Source organism: Elephas maximus, chromosome 24, assembly GCF_024166365.1.
Source record: "Elephas maximus indicus isolate mEleMax1 chromosome 24, mEleMax1 primary haplotype, whole genome shotgun sequence".
NCBI lineage: Eukaryota > Metazoa > Chordata > Mammalia > Proboscidea > Elephantidae > Elephas > Elephas maximus.
The window spans coordinates 49,903,905-49,919,559 of record NC_064842.1 but is presented as its reverse complement, the minus strand read 5'-3'; the positions used below and the strand labels follow the sequence as shown (position 1 = coordinate 49,919,559).

General features: G+C 37.9%; 1 protein-coding gene across 6 annotated transcripts in view; it reads right to left on the bottom strand.

The window, feature by feature from the left end:
* Positions 1-4,541: 4,541 nt before the first annotated feature.
* Positions 4,542-15,655, bottom strand: part of HMCN1 (hemicentin 1) — a 551,288-nt gene continuing 540,174 nt past the window's right edge. For all 6 annotated transcript variants that reach the window (XM_049868532.1, XM_049868536.1, XM_049868533.1 and 3 more), the window contains 3 exons: positions 14,247-14,366; positions 7,479-7,605; positions 4,542-5,965 (listed from right to left, as the gene is read on the bottom strand). In XM_049868532.1, coding sequence (XP_049724489.1) covers positions 5,599-5,965; positions 7,479-7,605; positions 14,247-14,366 — 614 coding nt within the window. In that variant the 3' untranslated portion in view covers positions 4,542-5,598. The remainder of the gene's footprint in view (positions 5,966-7,478; positions 7,606-14,246; positions 14,367-15,655) is intronic.

Here is a 15,655-nt window from a genome sequence, read left to right as displayed (position 1 = left end):
TGATTGAACATACAAGCAGGATGCATTGATAACTACTGGTGATTGGAATGTGAAAGTTGGAAACTCAGAAGAAGCTGTAGTTGGAAAATATGGCCTTGGTGATAGAAACGATGCTGGAGATCATGTGATAGAATTTTGGAAGACCAACAACTTCATTGCAAATACCTTTTTTCACCAACATAAACAGCGGCTATACACATAGACCTCACCAGATGGAATACACAGGAATTCAATCAACTACATCTGTGGAAAGAGAAGATGGAAAAGTCCAATACCAATGTCATCAGTCAGAGCAAGGTCAGAGGCTGACTGCGGAACAGACCATCAATTGCTCATATGCAAGCTGAAGTTGAAATTGAAGAAAATGAGAACAAGTCCACAAGAGCCAATGTATGACCTTGAGTCTATCTCACCTGAATTTAGAGACCATCTGAAGAAGAAATTTGACTCATTGAACAGTGATGACCTATGACCAGACAAACTGTGGAATAACATCAAGGCATCATACATGAAGAAAGCAAGAGGTCATTAAAAAGATAGGAAAGAATATCGTCTAGCTGAAGCAAAAGGAAGAAATGATGACGTGAAAGAGCTGAACAGAAGATTTCAAAGGGTGGGTCAAGAAGCGAAAGTATTACAATAAAATGTGCAAAGACCTGGAGTTAGAAAACCAAAAGGGAACACACACTTGGCATTTCTCAAGCTGAAAGAACTGAAGAGAAAATTCAACCCTTGAGTTGCAATATTGAAGGATTCTATGGGGAAGATATTAAATGACGCAGGAAGTATCAAAAGAAGATGGAAGGAATACAAAGAGTCACTACATCAAAAAGAACTGGTCAACATTCAACCATTCCAGGAGGTAGCATATGATTAGGAATTGGTGGTACTGAAGGAAGAAGTCCAAGCTGTACTGAAGGCACTGGCGTAAAACAAGGCTCCAGGAATTGATGGATTACCAATTGAGCTGTTTCAACAAATGGATGCAGCACTGGAAGTGCTCACTCATCTATGCCAAGAAATTTGGAAGACAACTACATAGCCAACTGACTGGAGGAGATTCATATTTATGCCTATTCCCAAGAAAGGTGATTCAACCAGATGTAGAAATTATCAAACAATATCATTAATATCATGCACAAGTAAAATTTTGCTGAAGATCATTCAAAAGCAACTTCAGCAGTATATTGACAGGGAACTGCCAGAAATTCAAGCTGGATTCAGAAGAGGAAGTGGAACAAGGGATATCATCGCTGATGTCATATGGATCCTGGCTGAAAGCAGAGAATACCAGAAAGATGTTTACCTGTGTTTTATTGGCTCTGCAAAGATATTTGACTGCTTGGATCATAACAAATTATGGATAACGTTGTAAAGAATGGGAATACTAGAACTTTTAATTGCACTCACGAGGAACCTGTACATAAATCAAGAGGCAGTTGTTTCAACAGAACAAGGGGATACTGCTTGGTTTAAAATCAGGAAAGGTATGTGTCAGGGTTGTATCCTTTCACCAAACCTATTCAATCCATATGCTGAGCAAATAATTCAAGAAGCTGGACTATACGAAGAAGAATGGGGCATTAGGATTGAAGGAAGACTCATCATCAATCTTCATTATGCAGATGACACAACCTTGCTTGCTGAAAGTAAAGAGGACTTGAAGCACTTACTGATGAAGATCAAAGACCACAGCCTTCAGTAGGGATTACACCTCAACATATTTAAAAAAAAAAAAAAAAATTTTTTTTTTTATATGTTGACAAAAATTCTTACAAATGGGTCAATAGGTGACATCATGATAAACAGAGAAAAGACTGAAATTGTCAAGGATTTCATTTTACTTGGATCCACAATCAACGCCCATGAAAGCAGCAGTCAAGAAATCAAAAGACACATTGCATTGGGCAAATCTGCTGCAAAAGACCTCTTTAAAGTGTTGAAAACAAAGATGTCACCTTGAAGACTAAGGTGCGATGACCCAAGCCATTGTGTTTTCAATCACTCATATGCCTGTGAAAACTGGATGATTAATAAGGAAGATTGAGGAAGAATTGAGGCCTTTGAATTGTGGCATTGGAGAAGAATATTGAATATACCATGGACTGCCAAAAGAATGAACAAATCTGTCTCAGAAGAAGTACAACTAGAATGCTCTTTAGAAGCAAGGATGGCGAGAGTACATCTCAGATACTTCGGACATGTTATCAGGAGGGATCAGTCCCTGGAGGAGGACATCATGCCTGATAGAGGGTCAGCGAAAATGAGGAAGACCCTCGACGAGATGTACTGACACAGTGGCTGAAACAATGGGCTCAAGCATAACCACAATTGTGAGGATGGCACAGGACCGGGCAGTGTTTTGTACTGTTGTACATAGGGTTGCTATGAGTCAGCACCTAACAACAACAACATACCTATTAGATCTTTCATTTGCCCACTTGGTTTCCTTCCTTTGGAGACCTTCCCTTTTCTGCTAGTCATCTTATCTAGATTATTCGTGGAATTTGTAGGTGCAGAAGGCTGTAACATTTTCCTCGAAGCCCTGACGGACGGCTTCCACACCCTGTCCTGTATGCTGAGGGCACATTCAGGCTTGAGGATTGATGTCATTGCCTAACTCTGCTCATGAACTGGGGTACTTACGAGAAATTCCAAGGGAAATTTTGTCAAAAGTACTTGGTTAAAGCCAAGATTCTAGCTGGATTTACTGGCTCCACGTAGAAATTTCCAAGTCAAATATTGTAGTAGCCAGAAGTCTGTCCCTACTAGTGACTGTGCAATAGCTCATGTCTGGTTACTGCTTTGTCATGTTCTATGCTTCCAAAATATTGGACAGAGGAAATGAACAGAATCAATGCAGTTTAATTTTAGGAAGAAGCTCAGTGACCAGGGTCACACACTGAAATTATTTACCAAAGTAGGCTGTGAACCATCCTTTTTGAGTAGGGAGGAGTCAAGCGGGTCCTTTGACTGTATGAATCCAGCCTTCCCCCAAGTGTCCAGTGGGATTATGATATACTGGGGAAAAAGGCTTGTGATTAAATACTTTGGAAAATGTTGTCTTGAACAAATTAAACCTGTTTACAAATGAACTTCCAAGAGTCTTTAAATGTCAGTGTTCATTGTACACATTTAATAAGAGGGCATGTTATGTAGTGTTTCCCAAACTTATTTGATCATGTAATCCTTTTCACTCAGAGTACCTTTATGGCAATAATTGTACTACAGAACACTCTTTGGTAAACAATGATTTTGGCTATCACCTATTTCAGACTATGGAGTAGATGATTTTTCCAGGTTTCTTTGAATAATGTGATTCTAGGTAAAAATTCTTCAGTCATAGGAGATGACAAAGACCTTTACTGGTCTAGTACCTATTTGTTATGGATTGAATTGTGTCCCCGAAAACATGTGTTGTAAATCCTAACCCCTACACTTGTGGACGCGCTTCCATTTGGGAACAGAGCTTTCTTTGTTATGTTAATGAGGCCATATCAGTGTAGAGTGCTTCTTAAGCCAATCTTTTGAGATATAAAAGGAGCAAATTAGGCACGGAAGCAAGGAAACACAGATGGGAGAGGACAGATGCCATGCCACACGAAGACTGCCAAGTAACTAAGGAACAGAAGTTGAAAAGAGACAAGGACCTTCCCCCAGAGCCAACAGAGAAAGCAAGCCTTCCCCTAGAGTCAGTGCCCTGAACTCGGATTTACAGCCTCCTAAACCAGAAAAAATAAACTCCTGTTGCTAAATCCCTCCACTTGTGGTATTTCTGTTATAGCACCACTAAGAATCTAAGATACTATCATAGTAGGAATCAAACTCACTTGAGATGAAATATGAAGGAATTGTTTAGGTAGGTGATGAGAAACTGTCATGCAATGGAGAGATCGTTTGACTTGGAGTTAGAAGAGGTAGAAGGTATGTCATTTCTGTTACTAACTGTGTTATTTCGAGGAAGTTACATAAGTTATCTTAGTCCCAGGACCCTGACCTATAAAATCTGGATAATAATGCTACCTATCTCATGAGCTATTGTGATGAGTAAATTATGGCATGTATGACATATACAAGAGTCCCTGGGTGGTGAAAATCGTTAAGCACTTGACGAACAGCCAAAAGGTTGGCAGTGTAAACCCACCCAGAGGTACCTCGGGAGACAGTACTGGCAATCTGCTTACAAAAGGTCACAGTCTTGATACCCTATGGGGCAGTTCTACTTCGTACACATGGAATTGCCACAGGTTGGAAATGACTTGATAACAACTAACAACAACATAGCTATAAGAGGAATCCCTGGGTGGTGTAAATGGGTAAGTGTTTGGCTATTAACTGAAAGGTTGGCAGTTTGAATTTACCCAGCGGCTGCTTGGAATAAAGGCCCAGTGATCTCCTTCTGAAAGGTCACAGCTGAGGAAAACCCTATGATGCACAGTGAAACACATGGGGTCACCATGAGTCAGAATCGACTCAATGACAACTGTTTTAGCTATAAGAAAACAAATTTTAGGTCCCCAAAAAGTTACTAAAAAGGATGTGAAAATTTTATTTAGATTGGTTTTACCATTACATTGGTATTTTTTTTATAAAATAATTTTATAAAACAGTCCATCAAGATATTGTATAGAAAATACACACTAAGGTAATATATATACACTTCATAAAAATAGAATACATCTTGGCAATTGCTTGCAGAGTCTGTTACCGCCACGTACAGTGTATTGACGTTTAACATTTATGCTAATTTTAACATATAAGAGTTTTCAAGAAAAACAAAGAAACCTGTCCCATTGATACTTTTCAAATTCTTTTCAATTGACAGGAAAATCTTTACAAAGCTGGAATGTAAAAGTTTTGGAGCTAATTGAATGGAAGGTTATAGCAAAACGTTAGAGGAAAAATCGACGCTATGAACAATCATCTGAGGACAAAATAATGTCTTTTTTCTATCATAAATGGTTCAGCTGATTTCATTAAATCATTGACAAAAATATTCTTATTATGGAGATTCAATCAAGGCGAGCACCATGGGATCAAAATAAACCTTCTGTGGCTAAACCATGTTTCTAAAATGAGTGGTGTTTCCTTCTTTCCTTAAAATGAAAATATGTGTATAAACCCTATTACAAAGCATCAGGACTTTACAAAAAGCTTCCTTGTAAGTTATTTCATAAGCTTGGATCAAAACATGTAACAACCAGGTTTATTAATCTAAAAATGGCTAAATGCTCAAAAATCCACTAGGCTTTGACTTTGTTGTTTTTGTTTTAAGGAAAATAATCTTAGCTACTTTGCTACTAAAAAACACTGCTGATGTGTCCTGTTAGATGTTCAGGACAATCTTTGGAAAAGTAACTGCTCCAGTGTAATAAATAAAGAAAATAATAAGGGAGTTTTCTAGACCTTATTAAAAGATATGACCATGATGGAATAATGAAAATACCTCAGCAGAACCAAGGAAGGTATGCAGAACAGAGCATAGCACCATTTCCAAGCTGCCAAGAGTGCAACTGTTCAGGAGATAGTAATCTGGAAAGGGACTTGATTCCCATGATTAATGCAGTTTAAATATGTGGATTAGTTTTTGAGAACTTCTTAGTATGGATAGGCAGACACAGCTATATAAACTATAAATGTGGTCTGATATTCAATGGTCCCATTGGCACTGTAGGATAAGGCTCGAACCCTCATGCGGTAGGTCTCTGGTTCTTGAAGAGGTCGTGTTGTGTACACCACTCCTTTCAGGTTTTCATCCCTTAAGGCGAAAGGAACAGTCTGTTCCTCATCTACCATGACAAACGTTGTCCTGGGATGCATCACTCCATCCTGCGTGTATGCAACCAGCCGGATTAAATCTTGATTGGCAGCTATTCCAAATGGGAGGGAGACAAGTTTGTATTCCAAAGCATAAGGGCTCAAGGCACATTCCAAATCATTGGGTGGACAGTTCTTGAAGCAGAACCTAAGGACAACAAACACATGAAATGCACAGAGTTATCCGAATTGGAAGCAGGAGAAGGCTTGATGCAGGTGATCATGATCCAAGACAACTTTGAGGCATTAAATGCAGGAGACAGTCTGACTGAAAGAGCAATAAGGCTCACCCCAAGTTCTAAGTCACTAACGCAAACCAGATGCCAGATGGCTAGGAGAGTATGCTGGTCTAGAATCAAGTATCTATCTCTCAGCTCCTTTAAAATCAGAAGCCTTTGGACCATGGAAGTAAGTGTAAATACACAAGGGTGTCTTTAAAACGAAACATGAGATGTGGAAATAAAAGCGTCTGGAAGCAAGGACATTTTAAAGAGAAGAATACAACATTTTTTTTTTTTAATTTAATTTAAAAACAACATCTTTCCCAAAATAATTTGCAAGCTGAAATAGGATAGATTAATTTTTGGTTTACTTTCTAAAATGATAAAAAGTCAATTAGAATTCCTGGTGGGGACAGGAAGACAACTTCCTTTTGTATTTGTGTTCAAAATTATTTTAGATTAAAAGTATTATATTTTCTTTTGTGAGAACTCATATTGGCTATTTATGAATCATCATGACTTTTAGATTGTCTGGCAGAAATCACTGGTAATAAAGAAGAAAATAAAAAGTATACAAAGCACCACTTTCTGAAAATACAGGTTCTTCACTCAGGTAGTTTTCAGAAGTCTATACATTTAATTTTCTTTCCCCTTTCGAGTCCCCTCAAACCAACTGCAAACACGTTTTTGGTGGATCCTGGACAGGCCGCATCTGACCTTAGCACAGTAGCTTGGTAGGCACCACCCAGAGGAAAACTAAGTGTGAGCTCCAACCCACATTTGGTTTTAGAACCACCCTTTTACCAGCAGGGCTTATCAAGATGAACATCATCACTTGTTTTCAAGCACTCCATTAACTTGGTACATGGCCAAAGTACAGAACTTCTGTAAGAGAGGGAGAAAAACAGAAGAGTGGAACCCAGAGAAGACAGTGTTTCAGACAGCAGAAAATGTAAGCAAGTGACATACGCAGGGTAGACTATTGCCTCATCCTTGCTCATCTCCATTCTCTAGTGGCACGGTGAGTCATCACAGTAACAGAAAAGATGCTGTTTGAAGTGTTCTAAGTGCTGAGAATCCTTAAAGCCACGAGGCGACACAATTGGAAACAGGAACATTTCAAAGAAAGGCAAGCTCTATCACCCCACAGAGCTAGCTGCTGAGGCAGACATCTAGATGTTGCACGGAGGATTACATACTGGGGAGACTGCCCCAGGAGACCTGGGCAGCCAAAAGCGATGGCTTAGGCTGCAGTGGTTGCTGCAGGATGAGCTCATTTCTTGCCCATTCATTGAAGAAGGGACACATTGTTACTTCATTTGCTCCTGGGGTCATTGACTTCCTGTGAGTTAAACATGACTACAGACAGGGTTTCTGGCCAAGGAGACAGAGGAAGAAGGATTTTCAAAAGCATGTCTGGGATGACAAGGCAAGACATACCCTGAAACAGGATCCCGTTGGTAGTTGGGTGGACAGGGTGTATTGATGCACCGGTAGCTTCCTCTCACGTTGAAGCACATGCGATTTGGTCCACAGTGCACATTCTGTTCCAGGCACTCATCAACATCTAGTAACAGCACAAGGAACACGCAGCATCAGCAACGCGGTCAGAGAAGGCCCTCAAAGCAGATTTTTGGGACACTGAACTAGAACATACAAGCCCAGGATTCTACTTTTCACAAAGAAACTTGGCTGGACCTAAGATTTTTTCTTTTCTTTTCTTTTCTTTGTGATTTAGGTAAAAGTTAACACAGTAAATTAGTTTCTTATTAAACAGTTAATACACATATTGTTTTGTGACATTGGTTGCCAACCCCATGATGTGTCAACACTCTCGCCTTCTCCACCCCAGATTCCCTGTTTCCATTCATACAGTTTTTCTGTCCCTTCCTGCCTTCTCGTCATTGCTTTTGGGTTGGTGTGCCCATTAGTCTCATATACATGATTGAAATACAAAGTAAGTTTCTCAAGTGTGTTATTTATGGCCCTATAGGCCTGTCTAGGAAACTCTGGTGGCATAGTGGTTAAGTGCTACGGCTGCTAACCAAAGGGTCGGCAGTTCAAATCCACCAGGCGCTCCTTGGAAGCTCTATGGGGCAGTTCTACTCTGTCCTATAGGGTTGCTGTGAGTTGGAATCAACTCGACGGCACTGGGTTTTGGTTTAGGCCTGTCTAATCTTGGTTGAAGGTGAACCTCAACCTCAGGAGTGAGTTCAGTACTGAGTTAAAAGGGTGTCTCGGGGCCATACTGTCAGGGTTTCTCCAGTCTCTGTCAGACCAGCAAGCCTGGTGTTTTTTTTTTTTTTTTTTTGGTAAATTTAAATTTTGTTCCACATTTTTCTCTTGCTCTGTCTGAGACCCTCTATTGTGATCCCTCCCAGAGCAGTTGGTGGCGGTAATCAGGCACTGTTTAGTTGTTCCGCACTCAGTCTGGTGAAGGTTGTGGTAGTTGTGGTCCATTAGTCTTCTGTGCTGATCCTTCCCTTGTGTCTTTAGTCTTCTCCATTCTTTGTTCCTGCTGGGTGGATCTAAGTTTTTCAACCACAAAGTGGGGATCCTGACACCTAGTGCATTTTTTCTTTCAGATTTATTGAGTATACATTTCTTTAACGTATGTGAAAGGACATGGAAAAATAAGAGCTATAAAATAGAGGGAAAGCTATTAAGAGCTCTCTGGTGTCTCTCTTGTATTTGGAACATAGAGTGCATTTGAGTTTTGGAAAGCAAATAATACTTTAAACACACTAAAAACAAGCTGAAAATCAAAGGACATTTTTTGTGGCTTTTTTTGTCAAGTGAAGAATCTCCTTAAAATCTAATTCTTCCCTAGAGTTTTGTTTGTAAGTTAAAATTGTTGAGTAGGAAGTAATGATCAGAGGAAGACTTTTTTGAATCGGGTAGTGGAAAGTAAATGAGTCGAGTCATTAATTCAGGGGAGACTGTACAGGTCAGTCAGATCATTTGGAGAGGGAGAAAACAAATGTAGTAATAAAACAGGATCAAATGAATGAGCCTAGAACCACAATCCAAGTTTGAACAAATGAAGCAAGGAGTCCAATTGAAGCTCAACTGCATAGGGTCATTCTCAGTTGCTATGATGACTGGATGCTCTAAACATACAAATTAAATAGTGTTTATTTTCTACACAAATTTGTTACATGAATAGAAAAATACCTAAATCACAAAAATTAGGAAACATCAAGACAGAACTGAAGAAAAAAAAATTTTTTTGAGCTTTCTGAAAATCAATGTCTTTGAGTAGTAATTCTTAATTTGGGGTCATATTTGAGATTAGGGGATCTTTGAATCCTTTGAATTTACACGGAAATGGTTTTCCATGTCTGTATTTGTGTGTGAGGGGGAGAGAGAGAGAAAGAGAGGGAGAAATTGATGGCTGGATGGGTTTTCTCAAGAGAGGGTCCATAGAGTTCAACACATTTTCAGATTTGAGAGTCCAAAGAAGTTAAGAGCCAAATTTTAGAGCAGTGGGTACTTGGGTATAAAAATCTTCAATGAAAGGTGACAACATTGGAGTCCATATAGAGAGCAGCAGCATTTATTTTATCATGGCTACAAACCAATAGACTTAGCTCTCTATTCTAAATTATATTTTAAAAGCTAGTTGTTGTGAGAATATCCATTAACACTTTTATTTGAACAACAACAACAACAAAATGACCTTAGACTTCTTCTAATAGTCAGTCTGGTTGGTTTGACAATGAGTACAGACTTTCAAGTCATACAGTGGCCCCCCTCCATGAACTGAGAGAGTTCAACCTGGTTAAATCTGCAGCTCCAAGATTTTGATGGAAATATATTTAAAGCACATGTACATTAAGTAATGTGCCAGAAATGACATCCTTTGCAACTATTTAAATTGGTGATGAAAAATTTTAGAGATTGATTTTTAAAAATTATGAGAGAACTACAAAACCAAACCAAACCAAACCAAACCCATTGCTGTCAAGTCAATTTCGACTCATAACAATACTACAGGACAGGGCAGAACTGCCCTGTAGGGTTTCCAAGGAGTGGCTGGTGGATTCAAACTGCCAACCTTTTGGTTAGCAGCCAAACTCTTAGCCACTGTGCCAGCGGGGTTCCGAGAGAACTACAAGGTCTGCAAAATTTTTTTATGGGTATGCAGGCCAAAAAAAAAAAGGAAGACCACTTATTTTAGAGGAAGTCTAAATCAATTGGTTGGATACAACTATTTGGAACACTCCTTCTTTAGTATTTGACTAAAACTAAATGCCAATGCCTGAGAGAGAAAAATTACAATGAAATGGACCCAAATCAATTCTCTTTTGAGGTATGCCCTAAAGGTCAAATGCACCTGTATCATGGGGTTGGTTCCAAGACCAATGGGCATGGATAACTCTTTTGTCATTTCTCAGTAATAGGTGACTTTGTAGCTGCCTAAATTTAATGGTATTTATACTGGACTTGGGCTTTTTTTTTGGGGGGGGGGGCTAGAGTTGTGAAGTTCTGTTGTGAACCCTTAATTAACTCAGGATTTTCTATTAAGAAAAAGAAAAAGGAGGGGAAAAAAATTTCAAGGGACAATATGTTAATCATGGACAATAAACATCAAATCTTACTTCTAAGTTACTTAGCATTTGAGTTTTTGTCTCAAAAATGAGCCTTTTAGATTTGGTTCCAAATTAATTCTGTTTTCTAAGGAAAACAGAAGCTTTGTAATTATTTACTTAACAACCTGCACCAAGTAAAAAGATATTGAACTAGCATATTATGGAGTAAGTCACTTACTTAACTTTTTAGTTATTTATACTACTGAATGACATAATGAGCCTTCTATTACTAGTTTTACATGAGGACTAATTTTCATATATGAGCAAAACAAGTTTTTATTTCAGTTAAATCTTGCTTATTATCTCTGTGAACCAATTTCTAATTATGATTTTATCATCTCCTTAACAAAAGGAGGTTGTCTCAGAATGAAGTGAAAAGCCCGCTAGGAAAATGTAAAAGAAAATCAATTAGCCTTATCTTCCTTTCTCTTGTTTTTTTTTTTTTAAAAAAAAAATCCCTTCACACCCATGCTCCAAATTTTATGTTGGCTCTAAATTTTACAGTGAACACAGGCAGAAACACAGGGCTCAGTGGGCTGCAGGGGCCCATGATAATGGTGACACAGAGAGCAGAATATGGGCACACATGCTGGTATGCATAACAGGAGCAGCCACTTAACCACAGATTTTCATAGGCTAAATATGAATCTATAAAGAAATACCAAAATCTAGTATACAAAGTGTTTGTGCTTAGGTCCATGATCATGTACAATTCACAGAGAAAAGCTTTTATAAGTGTTTGGGTGGCTGGGCAGGTGGCTGTCCTTTCTCTTCAGTCTATTACTAACTCCTTAAGGTTAAACATCAGAATTCACTCCACTCATTCACTCTACTCACTCTACGCATTGGTCTTAGTAAAAAGAAGCCAAAGAAAATGGAGAAATCCTGCTGTCTCTGTTAACCAACAATGTGGTGATGTCTGGTTTTTATAAAGTCTATTATAAGAAATTATTATGTTAGAAATTATAGACATTTTATAACATAAATATTATTGGTACAAGAAAAGAACAAGAAGAGCTGAAACACTTTTATATTGTTTTAGAACGTATGAATTAATTTAACCAAGTGCTTCTGGATACTCCTTTTTTTTTGAAAAAAAATTTAGACTAAACATCTTGAAACATCTGTCTTATAGGAATTATATAAAAATTCAGACCCTTGATAAACATTATGGATGACTTTTTAAAAACATGGCTGAATTAGAACACTCATTTCAAATGCAGTACCAATACAGTGTTCCTACATTTTTGCAATTAGAATAATGATGCTTAAACTTAGCAGCATAAGGATCTTTTAATTTCTCCTCTCTACCTCTTGGGCAAATCATGATTGGTCATTTTTTTTGTGTGTGTGTTTCATTTTGCAGGCCTGTGACTGCTACTTTTTGATTAGAGTCTCTGTCCTTGTTCAATGTCAAATTCATTTTAATTCCTCTTTTATTACTGATAACATTTCTATCACTAACATAGAAAATTTTAATAAAATCATATGTGAATGAAAAGTAGTGTTTTGTTCCTCATAAATGCCTCAAACACTTTCTAAAGCTATAAAAAGACTCCAAGTTATTCTTTTTAGAGTAAAGGCTTCTTTAAAGGGCATAATTGTTTTCTCTCGTGTCTACTTAAAACCAGAAAAAATATGTAACCCTTTTAAATTGCAAACATTTCAAATGACACCTGTTTCTGATTTGTTCACATTATTTTCCACTCTCTGAAGCACAACTGAAAATTGAAAAACATTTTGAACTGAATGGGTGACAAGGACAATTAAAAAACAAACTGGAAAAACTTAGAAAAGAAGAAAAATTCTTTAACTGCCATATGGTATAATTTAACCCTTTTAAATCTGACTAAGGGATTTTGAAGTTTGGGTTGAGTATGTTCGAATGCTCTAGTATCTACCCCGCTTCCTTCCTGTCTGCCTGGTACACCTAGAGGGAGTGTAGTTTTAGTGCTAGACATGGCCACCTCCTCAGCAGGGAAGTTATCCAACAAGAACAAGGTCAGTGCTCTTGTGCCAACCTGCTGCCACAGTTCAGTAACCCTGGTGCTCACAGCAACTTAGGAGACAAAAGGACTAATCTGGACATTGTGACATCAGGGGTCAGGTCCTACCTCTGATCTTGATTGTTCTAGGACATTGAAGCTCATGCAATACTGAGAATTTGTTTTATTATCTGTAGAAAGGGTACAAATTATTGCCCTAGACACATCTGTATTACTGATTAAAATAGAAACATTAAAATTTGAAAAACATGAGACTGTAATGTAAATATGTTACTTCGGTACTTAAAGTGCAGTAAAATATTCTACATAAGGTATATTCTTAATAAACATTTGGTGACTGATGGCTGAAAACAAAACTTATTACTGAGTTCACTTTTTTCCTCCAGCCCACATGCTCCAGTGGAGCTCTCAGGGAGTAGGAATGGGTGGGTGCCGGTAGGGGAAGCTCATGGTAACTCAGGAGAAGCCATCACTCTTTCTGGTCTTCCCTCCAGGAACACATTTTTCATGAGATGAGTCCTAGTAAGTCTTGTGTGACTCCCACAGAGAGAGAAAAGTCAGCCTAAATTTGATTGTTACTGATAAAGTACTCTCTTGGAGATTTTATTGCTATAATTTAGAATATGATATAGCTTGTACATGACAGAAATTAATAAAATTCAGAAGCTTATTAAGACATACAGAATACTCCCAGGCATTGCCAACAAAATTGAGGCAGCATCTTAGAAGGTTTTCAAGATTTATAAACCACCGTTGCCCTTGAATCGATTTCAACTCATGGTGACCCTATGTGTGTCAGAGTAGGGGGGAAAAAAACCTGTGATTTTCCCCATAATTCTTATTTCTTTGTAATCTAAATACACACTGCAGTGTAATAAACCTGACCAAAGTACAATGCTCTCTCATGTTTTTGCATAAAGAGTAAACTATTGAGATTGATATTTTTTCCTTCTACCACTACTATACTTTGTCCAAAACTCTACTATAGCACCTATTACTTTGTATTTTAATTATTTACTTATTTTCATGTCTCTAGACCAAGGTCTGAAAGGGAAGGAACTGTTTCTTATTCATCTGTGCAAATGTTTTATATCCTACAATGTTAACACATGGTGGTGCTCAAGAATCATTTGTAGACTCAAAGAATGAAAGGGTTATTTACTTGATTACCCATTGACCACCCTAAAAAAACTGTCTAACTTGAGTGACAAAATATAAAACAATGCCTAAAGCCCAAGTAAATTTACTTGGACTGTCTCCATTTCCCCTTCCATCTTAGCTGAACTGTGAAAAAAAAAAAAAAAAACGTTTGGAGAGGTCTATTCCCATTAAGTTTTCAAAATATATAATATGAACTGATTTGGGCATTCTAGTTCTTTCTAGAAAGAACATACCAAAAAGGTTTCTCAACTCTTTTCTTTGCTTAATTGCTTTCTCATTGCTTCTCCTACTTGTAAAAGTAATGTTTAAGATAAGCTTGCCTAATGGGAATGGGAAGAAAGGGGAAGCAACTAGATAATTATTCAAAAAGAGAAAACATTTCATTCTCACACTCTGCTATGTTGGTTTTAAGTTAAGTTGCAACAATAAACATAACAACACTCCCTTACCTTGACATGTCTTTCCATTCAGCATGAGTTGATAACCAGGTGGGCAGATACACTGGTAACTTCCAAAGGTATTTTTACACTCATGCTGGCAGGTGTCTCTGTTTTCACATTCATCAATATCTGTTCAGAAAGAAACACAGTGTATAAATATGCAAAACAAAGGCAGAAACTGTGACAGAGCCAACTATAAACAAGTTGTTGATATATCGGAGAAAAATTTCTTGATGGTTTTACGTTCATGTGTTTAAAAATGCTCAATGCTGTTTTATACCAGGATATGTTTTTAATTAAGTCCGATATACACTATATTATAAAATATGAACATTTCTTCTGTGTGTAAGTATATATAAGCTGAAGCCCAAAACTGGACAGTTTTTACATTAGTTAAATAAGGCAAGACTGAAATGACACAGGAAAGTGATTTGTACAAGGTCCTAACTCACCTTAACCTGTAACTCGTTGCCATCCAGTCGATTCTGACTCATAGGGACCCTATAGGACAGAGTAGAACTGCCCCTTAGGGTTTCCAAGGAGCGGCTGGTGGGTTCAGCCTGCTGACCTTTTGGCTAGCAGCCGAGCTCTTAACCACTGTGCCACCAGAGCTCGCACCATATTTTTACACAAAAAGGAGTGCACCTTCTGTGTTTCTTTGCTAACCTCGCCCTCCCCTGCAAGATATTTTTGAAAGTGTGCTATGCTAAATGTTTTTTTACAGCAACATGTAAAAAAAACTGGCATAGCAGCACTTATGAAAACACCTTGAGAGGGAGGACATGGTTGGCCAACAAATGTAAACGTAAAAGGCGAACGTTATTTGCCTATAAATATGGTAAACTCTTGACAGAACGATGGGACTTACTTAAAAGATAAAGTTTCTATTAACTGGAAAAATTATATCATTTTTTAATTATTTAAAGTTTAGTACTCTCTTTTTCCCTGTTCTCCCCATAAGCATGGTTTTCCCAGTCAGTATCATCAAAAAAAAATTTTTTTTAGTATCATTAGACACCACAAATATTTTATTTTGTGATAGAAATATTCTCTCAAATTTCTCATATAACTGTAAAGTACTAATGGCAATTATATAAGTTGCCATTCAGCAGGAGTTAATAGTCAGGGGGGAGAGACACTGACAGCTTCCCAAGGGTTTTCTCACTTTCATTTTAGCAGGTGTCCCTATTTTCACAGTCACCAATACATCTGATAGGAAAGAAAGTAAAAGTATATAAATATATATATATGGGACCCTGGTGGCATAGTGGTTAAGAATTCACCTGCTAACCAAAAGGTCGGCAGTTCAAAACCACCAGCTGCTCCTTGGAGACCCTAGAGGGCAGTTCTACTCTGTCTTGAACAGGCCACTTAATCTCTCAAGATCTGTTTATTCAACGGTCAGAAGGAGACATTGC